Genomic DNA, 18,392 nt, shown 5'->3' on the forward strand with positions numbered 1-18,392 from the left:
CGACGCGTGGTCTAAACATGCGCCAAATCTTGATAATATGCGAAACGTGCAATCTTTTAACATTAGAAAGTCAAAGGTCAAAATTGATAGCTTAGATATTAACGAATATTTTCTGTACACAAATTAAAGCGGCTTTTAAATATAATGTTATAGGGCAAACACTTTGTTAAAATTGCAATGATGATAAATGGATATAAGAATCTAAGCTTCAATAACAATATATATATCTAAGAAAGTATAAGCACAACATTTGACAAGCAAGGTCTTACAGGATTACATGCCTTTCATTAGTTAACATAACATGCAACATAACCTGATAAATAAATGTTAATGACAGTACGCCGAAGCTTACATTCGTAGAGATAATTTAAATTCATAATCGCTTGAGTAGAACACGTATACTTTCTAAACGTATACTTCGTATGTTGCACAATATTTATTCATGCAACCAGCAACTAGCAGCAGCGCCCCATAGCATAGCAGAGAGCGCTGTTAATTCAACATAGCAAAAGCCTGTAACCTGCAGCTCTCAATAACAGCGCGCTACTGCTTGCTAAGCTAAGATAATTTTAAGCGGCATACATAATACACAAGGTATAATTATTGCTCACACTTTTCTTTTCGCTCGATTACGATAATGTAAATTATTGCGGCGCAAAAAAAAACTGAAAAGAGTGCGCTAGTCGGCTGTGCACAACTCGAAGATACCCTGAACATCGCGCCGAGCTACGTTTACCAACATTCTAGCTTCTTTCTACACATGCACACGCAGAAGAACATATTCGCCTGCTGCGCAGTATGTATTCTTGAATATAATCGGTGCATATAGTCCGATCTTATTGAAACACATATTCTAAATTTCTAGTTTCTAGGTCTTGCAGTGTACCGTGCACCGCAGATCAACTCAGCTCTTCATCCTGATGAAGAATATATACACGTTACTTTATGAGGTCGGAGATGCTTTCCTCTCCACAAAAACATCACACCCTTTGTACAGATATTCAATGGGCTCAGCGTTTAAGAGCAATGCACAGTTAAAGTTCAGAAATATTTATCAAATTTTTGTTGTTGTTTGTTTTTCGACATTGCTAGACTTAGAGCAGCAAATAAAACCAAGCTCTGGTCATAGTGAAGTTGTCATAGCCGCCAACTTATTAATCCAAGTTTGTGCATAGTTATATATATATATATATATATAACTATATATATGTATATATATTTGCAAGTTATGTATGTAGCGACCAGCCTTCAGACACTTGAGCTGGGACGTCTTGGCATAAATGCCAGTTAACTGGCAATCCAGAACTTGGCAAACATTGACAACAATGCGACTCTGATCAATTTATCAATTTCAGAACTTGATGGTTATGTATACACAGTGTACAAGTGTAGATATACATACGTACATGTGTCGGAGCAGAAGTAGTACTCGTATACCTCAATAGATAATCGATAAGCACATGTGAGTGCCTCGACTTCCAGCACATTCGAAATGAATTCGAACTGTGTCAAAACTCAAGTAGCATCGCCATATTTACTTTGTCTATGCCAATTCACACTATACAATATATATACTACCATCTGCGTAGCTATTGAGCAGCGGCATGCCGCCAGATTGCAGATAGGGCAATACAATACAGATACATATATATACATATGCATATATAAAAATATATGTATAGATACATATATATGTTTACATAAGTACTTGTTATTTATGGTACTTGCATGTGTCGAAACACTAACCAATTTAATTGCTGCGTAAAAAATGCATTAAACTTGAACTAAATTCTGCGCATTATTTGAATGAAGTGGAAGCAAACTTGAAAGGAGGAACCAAGCTGCCGCACCTTTTACGCAGCGGCTATGCTGCTTATTCTGCTTGCAACACACTCTGGGATATGCATACTGAAATAACTTCGGAATGCCGGCAGCTGTTCACTTAGTAAGATATTCCTAATCTGTGTATACTTGACGAGTATACGAAGTTTGATGAAAGTAGCTTTTATAATCCTCGCGCTATGTTTATAAAAACGTCTTCTTTCAGCAGAAAAAAATAGCACAAGGCAATGACAGAGATGCAAGCCGCCCCAAGGATCGTCGCCCCGAAACAGCCCCTCCTGCCCGCAGCTTCGTTCCCGGCCAATAATCGTTTGCTAGCGTCCTACGCGGTAGCCAGCCCGCCGAGCACAGAGCCTGCTCATCGTGTCGCAGAAGGAACACAGGCAGCATTCCTAGTCGATCCCATCCAGTTCCAGACAACAGTCCCAACTCAGCCCTCGAGCTCAGGTTGGAGCGACTGTTCGCCAAGTTTGACAAAATTACATCTCTCGTAGAGACCCTACTTCAACGCTAAATAAGAACAGTGTCTAAATGAGCTCCATTAGGGTAGCACTGGGCAATTCAGCCCTCATCAGGCTTCACCACAACGATGTGTTTCTGCTCACGGAGACTCATTTCTGCTCCCGTATCACCCTCAGGGTTCCAGGCGACACTCTACAGACAGCCACCCAGATAACAGTCAACATGGAGGAGCGGCAATACTAATCAAGTAGTCCACGTCCTGCCACTGGCATATGCAAGCCGCTGTTATCCGACTCGGACCGGCAGAGGCGACTTCAACCTTGCTTCTGTATACTGCCCTCCGGCCTTAAGAGTGACTGAAGCATACTTCTAAACTCTTTTTCGAGGTCCTGGCTGGGGGAGACTGGAACGCTCCCGAGGGAGAATGCTATTCTCTGCGATTGAGACCAAAGGCATCGAGGTTATAGGCACCGGAGAGGCAACGTGCCACCCATATAGAGGCACTGAAACACCAAGTGTACTCGACTTCGGACTCTACAAGGGATTCAGACAGGAGCAGCTGAGAATAAGAAGACTCCTGGATCTGACTTCGAATCACCTCCCACTATTAATCAAGCTAGAAGACTCTCCCAAGCAGTTCGTTGGCACCCGCAAAATGCTCCCGCCGTGCTCTAACTTTGACATCTATCGGACCTGCCTCGGGGACACCTCAAGAGCTCAACGTTGCTATAATAACGGCAAGAGAACTGGAGAGCTATGTTGACCACATCACAGCAAAAATTACGGAAGATTCCAGATGTGCAGCCCCGCGCTCTGCGCTCACACCTGCAGAAGCTGCCTACTTAACCAGAAGCCAGGAGTCTCCTTGCCGACAAAAGATGTCTAAGGATACTATACATACACAACGAAGATCCCAGCTCCGCCGACTGCTGGCTAGGACCAGAAGAGAAAACCTAGACAGCCTCCTAGAAAGAGCTGAGCACGACGGCAAGAGCACCTTCTTAGTGTTGAAACTCACCAAAAACATTAAAAGGCAACCAATTTATACCTCCCCGGTCACGGATAGTTCTGACCTCTGGCTGCGATCGGACGAGGAGAAGGCCAATGCGTTTGTTGACCACCTGGAAGCGAATTTTACGCCCTTCCATTTCTAAAACACTTGATGCGCCACTACAGATGGCCCTCCCAATAAGGAGCATATCCCCCGCGGAAACCGAAGTACAGCTGTAAGCGCTCTAAATGAAGAAGACTCCTGGACGCAACGAAATTAACAGCAAACAAGTAAGAGGCTCCAGTAGGGAGCTCCCGACTAGGGGATACCCTGAACCCTCTTCTTCCAACATCAAACGCATACATATATTCTATTTTAGAAGCTATATGTCCAGTTTGGTGACTCTAGCTATTATTATTTACCAAAATTGCCAAAAAACAGGATATTGATATCGATTTTTATCGATTGCTTGGAAACGGAGTAAGTTATCGATAATCAGAATCAATCTCGATCTGCGTAGGCACTAGGAGGAGCTACATCTAAAATTTCTCTAGCTTTAGGACAGACGGACGGACAGACAGACGGACATGGCTAGATCGACTTGGCTATTGATGCTGATCAAGAATATATATACTTTATGGGGTCGGAGATGCTTCCTTCTGCCTGTTACATACATTTGGATTTTGCACAAATGCACAAATACCCTTATACCCATTTTAATGGGTTCAGGGTATAAAAATCAAAATTCAAAATTCGAAATCATTTTCAAAGCTTTTTAAGAACATTTATTTTATATGTGAAACGGGCAAGACCGGGCTACCCACTAATAGAGAAATATAATTGAAATGAAAACTGACTCTGTATAATTTAAAGAAAAGACATTTTCGGCTTGCCAAACTGAGATGTTTTAAAAAATATTCCAAGCCAAAGTGCTGAGCGAAAGGAAGCCTCTCTCTCTCTCTCTTTCTATAACCCCCTCCCCCCCTCTCCCTCTATTTCTTTTTCTTTCTGTATTGTTTTTTTTGCTTATAGTTCCTTCGTTCTATCTTTCTCTATCTCCCTTTTTACAACTTCCTTTCTAACGCTCTCTATGCGCCTTTCTATGCGAATTTCATTATCTGTATATACATTTTTTACAGAATTTGTCGCTTTTCTTATTAGTTAACTAAAATTTGAGGAGATTCTTGAGAATTATTTCTAGCAATCATACTTGGATATATGCTTTCAATACACTACTCTCTTTGCCTTTAGCTTGCCATAAAATGTCAGTTGATAGTTCGGGTATATCCATTTTTAATGAGAGTTTTGTGCAGTTGAATATAATTTGGAAGCTGAATGTGTTTTCGGCTCGTTGATTGTTTATCAAATATTAACTGTCGCATATCAGGGAATAGTTGCCTAGAACTTGAGCTCTGTTTTCGCTCGGATTAACGACCTGCGAAAAAGATAAACATTTAAATGATCCCAAGTGCTTGCCGCTTTGTTTACTCTCATACACATGCATGCACATATTTCCTTATGTATTCGTGAGTATATTTTCATTTTCCATTTATTGTTATTATTATATTGAGTATTATTTATATTTTATTTATTTTTTTTTTTTTGCACTCTTAAAGCTCACGTCGCCGCTTAGTTGATAAACGAACGCGCTTGCGAGCGGACCTGCCACAAAGCAACAAAACGATTCCAATAAGCTTCGAGTCCGAGTGCGGTCATCAGATACATATATGCAACCCAAAGCAATAAAAATAAATGACCTACAAAAGAAAAGAAGACGAAAACTATCAATTTGGAGAACTACATAGGAAGTGGGTAAGTGCAAGATCTATAAAATATATAGTTAGTAAATTAAATTACATTTTTTAAAAGCATTCATCTCGAAATTTTAATATACTTACTTATCTTATTATGTTAATAACAGTACGGAACTGATCAAATATCGTTATTTTATTCAACATAACCTCTTATTTATCAACGTAATGCCGTTATGTTAGTCAACATAACCTGTTATAAATGCACGTAATGTCCTTATTTTTCGATATAACCCATTATTTATCAATGTTATACAACATATTCTGTTATTTATTTACGTAATGCCGTTATGTAAATTCAACAAATTTATCAAGGTTAAACCGTTACGTTATTCAACATAACCTCTCATCTATTAACGTACGACCGTTACGTTATTTAATAGGTTATGTTAATAACGTAATAACCTATATTTATTTGAAGTATTTTTCATTTATTTTCATTCACATTTTCACTTATACTTAAATCAAGTTTTGATAATCAATTTGGAACAGGTGTAAAACCTGTATTATTGGATTGACAATAATATCAAGGGCTTTAAGATATACTGGTGGAAAATCTCAACGGAAAAAGTTTATTTTTTGTTAAATTTTTGTAGTATATTTACAAACCTAAAAAAAAATAAAATTTTTACCTCTTGCAATTTTTAAGTTCTTCAGGTAACTTCCGGATATATTTCTTCAATTCCCTTCAAAGTTCAAGTATAAAAGTTGAGAAACTTTATCAAAATTAAGTTTTTACTAATTTTGAGCAGCGACAGCGCAAAACCCGAATTTTTAGTAAACAAACTGACAAGAGAACCTCTGCGGATTTTAAAGGCAAAATACTTAGGTACGTATATGGCATGTTCTCAGTTGCATTGAATAGGTCTATATGAATGCCTGCTTATATGTGTATTTGTTAGTGTTTATATGTAAAACATGTATATATTTAGGCAAGTTTGGAAGGCCTTTTCAAAGCTGTTGCTGTTCAGTTATTCGACTAGGGGGTGTATTTGCTCATAGGCGTAAAGTCATTAGCCGTATTTCCACCGGTTTCTTTGTTTATGTTGGGTCTTTGTTTTTGTTAGCCGTTTTATTTGCTTGACTTCCTTATGGTATTTGCATTTAACTGAACATTTGTTTTGAGCGCCCGTCTCACAACAAGTCAAACATGACACAGTGACACAATTTGCGGCATGTTCGCGCTGCATTCCGCGAGCGTGTTGCCCCCAGCTCCCAGCTCCATAGATCGATTGTCGTTGATCTTCGCACATGTGTGTAGTATTTGCGTGTGCCCCACTTTGACGAACGGCGGTCTACTCGTATTCGCACACACACACACACACACATACACATACACATATTTATAATGAGTATACGTCGCGATGACTCACAGCACGGGCATGCATTTGGCTTGATCGTGATAAAGCCGCTGTCAAAAATCTTGAAATTGAAACGCAATTGGCAATGGCATTGGCAAACAAGAGCGCGCCAACCGGGTGTGCCCGACTGCAAGTTACCCTCCTAACAGCTACAAACTTTCCTCTATGCAAATGTACACACGCACACACTCACGAATGTGCTTCTTTCCTCGGCACTTTGCCAAATGCATTCTTGAAGAACCTCGGTGTCTGTTGTCCGATCTTTTAGCAAATTTCACTGCATAGATAAGGCATTCAAAAGCCAAGCTAAGGTCTGAAATAATTTTAATATTGGCGTGCACTGGAAAAGATACCCAAATTTATTAATAAATACTCTAGAACTGGTGGGTATGCCCCACCAAAACCTACATCTAGCTCTTATAAGTCTGCGTTTTGGTCTTCCTTGAAAATTCTTGCTCATCGATATCGCGTAAATGTGTTCTGCGCAGACAATAGGCGCAATTAACTCCCAAGTTTCAAGTCTCTAGCTCTGAGTGGAACATACAGTCAGACTTGGCCCAAACAGCTCGCCTATTGATGCTTACCATGAATATATGCATATACTCTATGGGTTTGCTTTTGTCTGTAACAAGCATTTGCAGCTAACTTGAATACCCTTTTAGGGCATAGCTAACGGATATGCACAGCGGGCAGCATTGTGGCCGTATCCAATGGATGCGCATGCAATTCATTTTTTTTCGTATCTCTGAAAGCGCGAAGAGCCGATGAGGTTCGCGTCGAAGATCGTACGTGCCCGCAGCTGCCTCGAGCGCGACTCTGACTCCCGCAATCGCGGCACACGCGTGCAAACGACATGGGCAAAGTGAAAATAAAGCACAATAAATATAAAAAAATAAAGGCAAAAGAAAACGCGTCCAATTCTGTTTAGAATTTCGAACACAAAACAAAATACCAACAACGCAGCCAATTGCGCAGTCGGCGTCTTATCGGACGTCAAGTTTTAAGCACGCGCAGCCAAGTTTCAAATCAAAGCTCAAGCAAAGTTGCCTGACATTAGAAAAGCTTAACGAACGCACAGTGTGCCACAGACTACGAAATTTGTGCGCAAATTGCATATTGACTGCAGGTAGAAAATAACAGAAACAAAAACTGAGACAAGCAGGCGCGTGTCGCGGCATAAGTATACCTGGATGGAGTAGGATGGTTAACTACCTGTTGGCCAGTCGCTTATCAGCCGCAATGTGTTTTTAATTGGTTTCTAAGCATGAAAAGGACCTGCGTCGGCGTCTGCGCCTGCGCTTGACCTGACTGCTATAAAGCTGCTCCTGAGCAGGCGTCTGTAAGCAGTTGACTTTCCGAGCTAATCCTGAGAAGTTATTCTTTTGTTTACCAATCAATAATTGACTATAATTGAACTATTGATAACTAATATTTATTATTGTGAGCACATACATTTTTGACAATTTGGTAAGTTCTTCTTATATAATAATTAAAACAGTTCGAGTATTATTTTAAGCTATCTCTCTGACCAGTTCCCTTTAACTTAACAAATATATTTCATATTCGCGGAAAATGTATGAAAATGGTATTAGATATTATTCACATATCACATGATATACTTACTAAGTCTATTCAATATGTAATAATTTCAAAACATAAATATTCTAAGCACTTGTGAAGAAATTAACAATTAGCAATGATAGAATGCATTCGAAATTCTGGCACATTAAAAATGTTTTATTTTCGTCAACAAAATATTCGATTTCCAATAGAAGATATACGAGAGCACAGTGCAATAATCTCTAAAAGCAATTTGCTGTACAAATAATTTGCTCAAGTGCAAAAAGAATAATAATATTAATATAAATGAAATAAATTCAAATTAGCATTTCCTAGACACATGTTTTACGCACACAAATGTCTAGCGCGGAAATGAAATAACCAAATCCAAAGTACAAGCACACACACACACACACACACACACAAACACAATGTTGGACCAGGGTGCAGCGGCTGGCATGAAAGCTTTTGGCTCGCACTCAATTGCTGCAGCTTGAAAGCTTTTTTGGCGCTGCTGCGGCTGTTGCTGCTGCTCCATGACCACAACCAAAGTGACGACACTTGAATTGGGTTAGGCGCAATTGGAGACATGCGTCAGCAGCAGCTGACAGCGGCTGAGACAGCGGCAGCGGCAGCGGCAGCGCTTGCCGTTTTTCTTTGTTTGCGAGCACCTCGATGCCAGCGTCGCTGTTACAATTACAGTTGCAGCAGCAGCAGCAGCAGCAGCAGCAGCAGCGGCCGCTGGCAAGTTCATTCGCTCACACATACACGCATGCGAGAGACGACTGTCGCTGCCGCCGCTCTGCCCATCCATTCTGCGCTTCAGTCACACACGGCGGCCGCAGACATTTATTTTGTTGTTGCTGGTCAACAAGTTAGGCAGCTGGGCGTGCAATTTCTTGCGCTAGTTTTCAATTCAGTTTACAAAACTCGTCTTCTTGTTCTTTTATTTTTTTGTGTGTTTTTATTTGTGATAAACACGCAAAGATAAATAAATAAATACGAAACGGCATTTTTTGTGTGCAGTGTATTTAGGGCCGAAACTCGAAACGTTTTTATGGAAATAACGCGTTCTTCTCGCGGTCGCCGATTATTCAAGTGCTGCGTAAAACAAAATTTCGCGCGCCACACATTTGTTGACGTCATTTAAATCGCGCCAGATACATTTATATCTTGACTTTTGGCAGCCTCCTTGTTGTTCATCAACTTGAAATTATGCGCGTGCTGTTGTTACAACAACAACAACAACAACAACAGCAACAACAACTAACACAAGCAAGGCTACGACACACAGACACCATAAGCAGGAGCATCAGCAGGTCGTACACTGAGCGAAAATAGGCTAAAATGCAGTTTGTGTTGCCAGCCAGCGCGGATATATCCGCAAGCGCAGCCGCATCGAGCGCCCAAAAGCGCAAGCCGGATCAGGAGCAGGAGCTGCGACGCAAGCTGCACAGAAGCAGCTGCAGCGTATACACCACCAACAACAACAACAGCTACAACAACTACAACAATTGCTACAATCACAGGCAGCAGGCCAAAATGTATTACAATTCAAATGCGCGTCCGTTTTGGGCCAAATACCGTGCGCCAATATTGATAGCAACAACAACAACAGCAGCAGCAATTGCAGCAACTACAATGCCAGCCACATTTCTCAACACCAGCAACAACAACAGCAACGAACAACAATTAGCAACAACAACAACAACAGCGACAGCGACAGCGACAGCGAGAGCGAGAGCGACATGTGAGTCTCTTGTTATTGTTATTGCTTTGCGTTTTGCTTTTGTCTCCTCCGCGCTTAACGCCGAGTCTCTTGCTTTTGTTTTCCTTTCTGTTATTGTTATTGTTTTGCGCATTCGAAGCACATAAACAGAGTCAACGTTATCGCGTTGCACGTTTTGCACTAGCTGCAGCAGCACACAGCTGCGCCCCTGCACAAAAAACAGCTGATTGCAGCGCTTGCGTACAGTGGGGCAAATAATCAACAATCAGCCTGTTTTGCAAATACCGTTAACTGGGGTTGAGCACAGTGGAACAAATGATTGAAAACATGTCATGGTTAATGCTGTGATACGATTCATAAAGAACTAGTTCATTAAGGCTTATGCATGCATATTTTATGCTGTGTTGTGCATAAAGAACTAGCTCATTTCAGAACAGACACACGAATTATCATCGATTTGAGATATCAGTATGATCTCTTATTCTGCAATAAGATTCATAAAGAACTAGTTCACTTAGGTTCATATGTACGCAAATTGCCATCGCATTGGTATATCATCAGATGTTTCTCAAGAAATCTGTTAGCCCATTATTATTATTATTATTTAATTATATGTCTATTATTATCTTTATATACACATTTTGAGTATTTGCTCATTATAATTTGATTAAGAATCACAAACATTCTGATTTGGTTAAGCGGAATTGTTAACGTGTTTATTTATATTTAGACACTGTAGAACAATTCTGGGGCAGCGGAATCCCATGAATCACTTGTGCCAAAACGACAATTGTCGATATTCTTTCACACGCGCCTCGGACTATCTTTTTGATTAGTTTATTATTGTTAATCGCGCCGAGCTAAGCAAGACATTGACATTAACATGCGAATCCGGGCGCTGACACGCCGGAAACCGGCAATAATGCCGACCAGGGATAATAGCCGGCCGATACAAGTCCAAAATTTCTGCTGATATCTCTAAGCAAAGCGCCATAAAAGATAATTATAATAATAATAATAATAATAGCAATCATGAATGCAAGCACACATCCAAAGTGCCGGCACTTAAGGGAAAAAGAGAGCAAGATCGGGAACAACAACAACAACAACAACAAGAACAACAACAAAGAGGCAACGCACTCAAGAGGTTAAGGCACGGCAATGAACTTGAAAGCCAAAAGTTTGTTTTTCGAGGTTAAATATGCCTCCCCAACGCCACCGTGACAGCCAAGGGGCGGCGGGTTGAGCGCAATTGGAGGGGGCGGGTTGTTGGGCTGTTAAGCATTTGGCATTGGCATTGGCATTGGCATTGGCATTGGCATTGAGCATTTTGTCTGCCATTTGCCTTGTGCTTTCTGCTCTCCTTCACTCTCAAGTTATCAGCAGTTGCCGGCTAACGTCGCATATATCGAACAGACCCAAATGAATTGCCCAAAAATTAAATAAACAATAGGTTCAATGCACTAAACACGCAGTAGAATTCAATTTGGCAAAAACACAGACATTTCCACTCTCTCATTCTCTCTCCCTCGGGGACACACACACAAACGCACAACTAAAGCGCAAGCTTCCAGAGGCTGCTGCTGTTGTTTGCACAGAGCTTTTCACTTGCTCATCTGCCGCTGCTGCTGCTGTTGCTGCTGCTACTGCACTGTTATGTTAACTAGCAGTAACAGCGCTTATTTATGTAAGCACACACACAGTGGATAGCTTTGCATGTGTGCGTGTGCGCTACCTCAACATTTCAATAAACTGCGATCTGCAATTTCTTTCATGTTTTTTTTTTTATTATATTTTCAATTTTTTTTGTTGTCTTCTGAGCTTGTCGCTCATTCAACTCCATAAATTTGTCATTCATTTTAATTTCCAGCTTATCGCTAAATTGTTGCGATAACAGCGTGCAGTTCTTACATTACGCATACGCCGCGTTTCGCGTTCAACTACAGCTTTTGATAAATGCTGCGTGTTTTATTTATATTTAAATGCAATGTCAATGGAACTAGGTGCAAGTACTCATTTATATTTTACATTTTAAATTATGGATTTTTAAAATATATTAGTTTCAATTTGTAGATAAATCAGAATCTAGATCTGCAATATATATGGAATACATTATGACTGGTCAATCAATATGATTTAGACAAAGAGTTGCACATTTCCACCTCAGTAAAAACTAATTTTATTGTATTTTTTTGCATCTGTAAGTTCCACCAAAGCAAAGCAAGCTTAAAAACTCTTTTATATAGGTAAAAGACATTATTTACTGCGTAAACAACTAACTAACTATAAAACAGTCTCTCATAAAGCACATACATATTTATATATATTTACAGTACATTTAAAAAAGAATAGTTAACAAGATAATAAAACACATACTTAAATATTTATGGTATGGAATGGCATACAAATATCACGCATACGCACCATTGAATGCGAAGGGCTTTAGAAATGAATAAAATGATGTAATTTAATCAACCTTAATTTATATGAAAGACTCGAAGTTCAACTATATTACATTTTAATTATATTCAAATTTTAATGGTCTTTTATTATATTTATTTCAACATTAACATGCTTAAAAATTAAAATAAAATACTAATTAAGCCCGATTTACAACAACAACAAAAACAGAGTGCAATCGCCAAGCTTGAGGTTGACTGCATTTAACATATATAAGTATGTATATTAAAATAAATAATTATGAAAAAAAAAACAATAAGGGAAATCAAAACGCATTTAATTTCGTTTCGAACACAACTTCCGTTGCGACAATCGGACAATTATCAGTTGAGCGCTTCCGGAACGGGCTTAGTCAATGTTTAAGTAAAAATTGCAGTTTGCCACGTGCCACGTGCCGTGTGCCACGTGCCACGTGCCACAATTTTGCATAAACAAGTGCTATTCATGTTGGCTAGGGCACGGTGGCGCCACATGTGCGTGCATGTGTGTGCGTGTGTGTGCGTGTGTATGTGTCACTTCCTGTGCGTAATCGGCAGATGAACAAAGAGTTCGTAGACAGGAAACAGATCGAAATGAAAACAAGCAAAAAGTGTTGTATGTTTGCTTATGTTTGTTGTTTTTTTCTGTTCATAGCTGACCATGAGCCAAGAATGCAACGCAATGCAAATTGAGTGCAAACAATGAAAACAGTTTATATATGTACATACATATGTAAGTTAATTCCAAAGTTTATTAAACGATGAAAAAAATATAATTTTTAGGGAAGCAAGACTTCCTTTATTTGATGTTAATTTGCAACTGAATAAACTTAAATCAATTCTAGCCCTAGTAACCTGTGGCTTAGCGGCAGCGGCGTTGGCAGCGGCGTCGCTGCTGATGTTGTTGGCCCGTTGGGCAATTCTTCTTGGAATTTTCGGCGGTTGCCAGTCGGCGCGTGGAGGAAATGGCACAGACACCAAGTCAGCATTTTGCTGCACTTCTTATGAGGTGTTGCAATGCTTCTTATTGGGACTGTATGAATTTATTTGTTGTTAACTCTTCCCCCTTTGATTTAAGCTTGTCCTCAAGCGATCATCAGAAGAAAGGTATGTTGTTGAACCTGAGGTTGTTGGCATCTGTATTTTGTATTTGGATGTGTGCTGGTTCTTTTTTGGGTCTCTCTTGTTCTTTGTTCAGTTGCAGTATTATATTTTTCTTATTTTTCTTCATTACGTGTAATACACAGGTAAGAAGGATGGCAACTGTGAACAGAGTTATGAAACCGACTCTATTTGCTATAGAGTGCATCTGAAGTTTTTGCATGTTTTTAATGTTGTTGATGTGCAATTCTTCTAATGCTTCCAGAGAAAGAATCTTTATTCTTTCGTTTTCTATTGGGGTTATTTGTATTGTGGGATTTCCTGGGGTCATGACGGTGACCTCTAGGTTGCTGAACTCTTGTTTGTTGATGAATAAAGTTTCGTTCCAGAAGTTAATCATGTAGGTGCCTCCCACGCGTTTCTTCTCTTCTTGCCATCTAATAGTGCCGTTGAAGTCGTTCACTAGTATAAGTCCCTCGTCGATTTCCTCGATCTCCGGGATATGATCTGCATTGCTAAAGCCACAGAGCGCTTGCTCTCCGCTAACTAACTTAGGTATACAATTATTATTGTTCAAGTTTACAATTTTTGATTTGTTACAAATTTTAATATTATGGTATCTTTTACAATTGTTGTTTATGCCATAGATTGTTTTATTACAATGAAACAGTTCGTTAAATTCTAAATTTATTATATTGTTGTTTTTCACTACTGGCTTTATTATAGTATTTTTGCATTCTATTTCTTCTAAATTTGGAATTTTTACAATATAAAACAGAGTAATTCCATTATGCAAAATGGATACATCTGCGAATTCTAGCATTTCTTCAATATTTAAAGGTGGCATGTTGCTTTTATTAAAGTTATCGTTTAATAGGAATCTGTAATTTTTATGTATTTTTTATATTACTTTTATGTATTATTTTGTCAGTTGTTGTTAGTACGGTTGTGTTTCTATTTTTTTTAACTATTTCCTTTTTGTATCTGGGTGACAGTTTGGTACCTAATCTGGTATTGACTTTGACGAATATTTCTTGACCAGGTATGTAAGTTCGTATGTCGTTACGTTTTTTGTTATGATTCTGCATGTCAGTCGATTGTTTCTGTTTGAGTCTGTCAATGTTCTCCTTCCTAGCTTTTTCGTATTGGTCTGGGTCCGTAGTCACGTTTCTGCCGAAGAATATGTCTAATGGTCTCTTGTTAGTTGTCGAGTGTATAGTGTAGTTGTAGTCGTATATTGATTTGTTAAGTAGTTCTTCGAATGTTCTGTATTCCTGTTTTCTTTTGTTGCATCTCATTATGTCTGATAGTGTTGAATGAAATCGTTCTACCTGACCGTTCACTGCGCTTTTGTAGGGTGGTGTTTTATAAACTTCTATATTTAATTGGTCCTGCATCATGAAAGTGATTGAGGCTGAATTAAGGGATTTTTCGTTATCTATTACAACTACTTTAGGTACGCCAAAATAAAAAAGGATTTCATGGAGTGGTTTTTTAATGTCTTCTATTGCCCTGGATTTGATAATTCTTCCCTGAGCTAATTTCGAGAATTTGTCTACTGCTGTTAGTACTAAGTTTTTTTCTGTCGTGTATATGTCGATGTGGATTGTATGTCCTGGGTATTCGGGGATTGGTGTTTCTTTGAGTTTTGGGTTAGTGGGATGCCTATCGTATTTTTCTTCTTTACAAACCTGACACTGTTTGACTAATTCTGTTATTCGTTGCTTCATTTTTGGGAAATAGAATCTTTCGGACAATTGCATTTTGTTTTCTAGTGCGTTGCGGTGGGCTCTGTTGTGCGTAACCAACATCTTCTCATCTTGTTCTGTTTCATTTGTTAAATCTTTTACTTGAGACTGTGTGAATCTAATCTTGAAGTTCCTAAAATGTTGGGGATATATCTGCTGAATTTGGTTCATTATTTCTTCTGAAGTTATTATTCCGTTGATTACGGATGGGTTTAGATGAGCTTTCAGTATTTGCGTAAGGTCGTGTTCTGAGAAGTTTGGTCGAGTAATTGTATGCCTATGGAATGTTGGGAATGGGATATGGAATTCGTAATTTGTTTCGTTGGCTCTACTGAGAAATATCTGGTTTTTGAATACGTTGATTGGAGCTTCTATGCTCGGAATTAAGTTGTGGCTTGAACTGTCTGCACTGTGCTGGGTGGAGGCTACTGATCCAATATTATTGATCACAGGGATACGTGATAGCGCATCGGCTACAATGTTATCCCTACCTGGCTTATAGAGGAGTTCGTAATCAAACTCTTCTAGGTAAGCTTTCCACCTCTTTATCCTAGCGTTGCCATTCCAACTGCTAAGAGAGTGGGTTAAGGGTTGATGGTCGGTGTATATTTTTACACTCGCTTTACCGTAGAGGTAATTCTTGAGGGCTTTTAAGGCCCAAATTATTGCCAACATTTCCCTTTCATTGGTGGCGTAGTTCTCCTCTGTTTTAGAGAGAGTTCTAGAGAGGAAACAAATGGGTCGCTTGTTCTGGGATAGGACAGCCCCAATAGCAAAGTTGGATGCATCTGTTGTCAGATGAAATTCTTTGCTGAAGTCTGGGTAATGAAGTATTACCTCATTCGAAACTAGGGAATTTTTTATTTTATTGAATGCTTCGATCGCTTCTTCGTTGAGATTAATGAGCTTTTTAGCTGATTGATTTTTGGACACGCGTCCATCTTCCCCTCTTAAAAGAGAGGTTAGGGGCTTTGCTAGCTTAGCGAAGTCTTTTATAAACCTCCTATAATAGCTGGCAAGGCCAATAAACGATCTTAAATCTTTGAGTGTTTTTGGATGTGGGTACTTTCTTATTGTCTCAATTTTGTTTGGATTAGTTTCTATCCCCTTGTCTGAGATGACAAATCCAAGGAATTCTACTCTGCTTTTAAAGAACTCGCATTTGTCCAACTGACATTTCATGTTGGCTTCTTGTAGAGTTCTGAATATGGCGGCGAGGTGCTGCGCATGCGATTCATCATCTTTGCTAAAGATAATGATATCGTCAATATAAATGAAGCATATTTTTCCAATATGCTCACGAAGGATGTCGTCAAGAGCTCTCTGGAAAATTGAGGGCGCATTCTTGAGACCGAATGGGAGTCGTGTAAACTCGTATTTTCCGTTGTTAACGGAGAAGGCAGTTTTTTCTATGTCTGACTCCTTAAGGGGTATTTGATGAAAGCCACTTTTCAAATCTAAGACAGAGAAAACTTTGTTATTGCCTAGCTGTGCTAGTACCTCGTTGATTTCGGGTATAGGGTATTTGTCTGCGGTAGTTTCTTTATTTAGTTTCCTGTAGTCTATAACCATGCGATATTTCTTTTGCCTGGAGGCATCTAATTTTTTCGGAACAATCCACACAGGTGAATTGTACGGGGATCGGGAGGGTCGGATAATTCCGTCCTCTAAAAGTTCTTTGATTTGGCTGTGTACTTCGTCTTTTAAAGACATTGGAAATTGGTAAAATTTTGAATATATGGGGGAGTCGTTTTTTGTTCGAATCTCTGCTCTGACGTTGGTTGTGTATGTCAGTTTTTCGTCCGGATTGGCAAATAGGTGTGGGTGCATTTTAACTAGTTGATTAAGGCTATTTTTTTGTTCGTTTGTCATATGTTCTGTCCGTGGTATTACCGTGTTGACCGCCTCTATTTTTTTCTGCTTAATGGGTATGCAAATGTTGTTCTTGATTATTAGTAGATTCTTGCTGCTTTGTATCACAGCATCTAGTTCCTTTAGACTATCGTTACCTAATATGGCGTCAAATGATTTTAAGGTGGGTAAGAGAAAGAATTTTATTTTTATATCGTTTCTATTAAAAAGATTAGCGAACTTGTGGTGTGTAATTTTAATGCTTCCGCCGACTGTGACGGCTTCAAAGGGTTTTTCGTTTGGAATAGGCTCGGACACGAATTTTGGTTGGACGTAATTTCGGTTTGATCCTGTATCTATTAGTATTTTGAGTAATTTTCCGCTCCCCATCTTACATTCTATGTAAGGAAGAGAGGAGCTCTTTATCCTAAAAAATTAATGTCTGAGTGTTCGTATTGGGTATTTTGTCCGTCATCTGTTTCTTCAATTTGTTGGGCGTATTCGTTTAATGGCTGTTCGTATTCAGTCTGCTGTTCGTAATTTAGCATTGATTGTACGTATTCCTCCATAGTCACATAGTTGTCGGTGTTTTCTGTCTCCGTCTGTTCTTCTCCTGTCTGTATGTTGAAATTTCTTTGTTTTTTGTCCGTGGCGTTTGTTGGTGGTGGAGGTCTTTTCCCTACTTCAAAATTGGGTCTGTTCATGTAGTTTATCATCCTCGTGCGGAGGCTTTGGTCCACGTCCATTGGCTCAGGACGTGGTTGGGGTTTTGGTGCAGAAGGTCTATTGGGTATGTATACCTGTTGTGGTTGTGTCTGGTAGGTTCGTTGGTTGGGATATTGTGGAATCGGTCCATTATTGTTGTAAGTTGGTGGTCCATGGTTTGTGTTGGTTGGCCAAGGTGTATGGATCGGGAGTTGGGGCCTGAAGCTAATGGGTGGTGGCCTAAAAGTTTGAGCGAAATGAGGCTGAGCTGTTCGAGGTGGCAGTGTAGGTGGTGGTATATTTCTATTTGGGTTTCTGGCATGTGTCTGTTGATTTCTATTCAAAGCCATGTTAGTGCGATAGCTTTGATTCTCTAGTTTTAAACAATAGTGAAGGGCTGAAGGTAGATCTGCTGGCTCCTTTATTCCAAGAATCCGTGGTAAATCTCCCTTCAAACCTCTAATGAAGGTATCTAATGCTTTATCTCGGTATATTTTTGTCATAAGGGTTTCGGATTCCCTATTTAATTCCATGCAGCCTACTTTATTTAATATCAGCGACAAGTGGTTGTAAACGACCTGGTAAAATTCTTCTACTGTTTGGTTGTTACCTTGCACTAACATTGTCATCTGATATTCTAATGTTCCCAGATCTCTTTTGTCTGCGTAGTGCAGCGTGAGACATTTGGAGATAGCGCTCCAATTTAGGGGAACATTATACGACTCGAGGGCCGTGTCGGCATTGCCAGTGATTTTGTTTCTCACTGTATGCAATATGCCAAAGTATTTTGGCG

General features: G+C 39.4%; 1 protein-coding gene across 3 annotated transcripts in view; it reads left to right on the forward strand.

Annotated features, from left to right (window-relative positions):
- Positions 1 to 4,968: 4,968 nt before the first annotated feature.
- The window catches only part of prage, a 56,554-nt gene continuing 43,130 nt past the window's right edge, over positions 4,969 to 18,392 (forward strand). The window contains exon 1 of one of the 3 annotated variants that reach the window (XM_070206862.1): positions 4,969 to 5,107. Coding sequence is in view for 1 of the 3 variants with exons in the window: in XM_070206847.1 (XP_070062948.1) it covers positions 9,375 to 9,777 (403 nt within the window). In the remaining 2 variants the exon portion in view is untranslated. Of the gene's footprint in view, positions 5,108 to 5,793; positions 5,936 to 8,905; positions 9,778 to 18,392 lie in introns of those variants that run through there. The other 2 variants (XM_070206861.1, XM_070206847.1) reach the window with 2 other exon arrangements.

The sequence above is a fragment of the Drosophila virilis genome, chromosome X, assembly GCF_030788295.1.
Source record: "Drosophila virilis strain 15010-1051.87 chromosome X, Dvir_AGI_RSII-ME, whole genome shotgun sequence".
NCBI lineage: Eukaryota > Metazoa > Arthropoda > Insecta > Diptera > Drosophilidae > Drosophila > Drosophila virilis.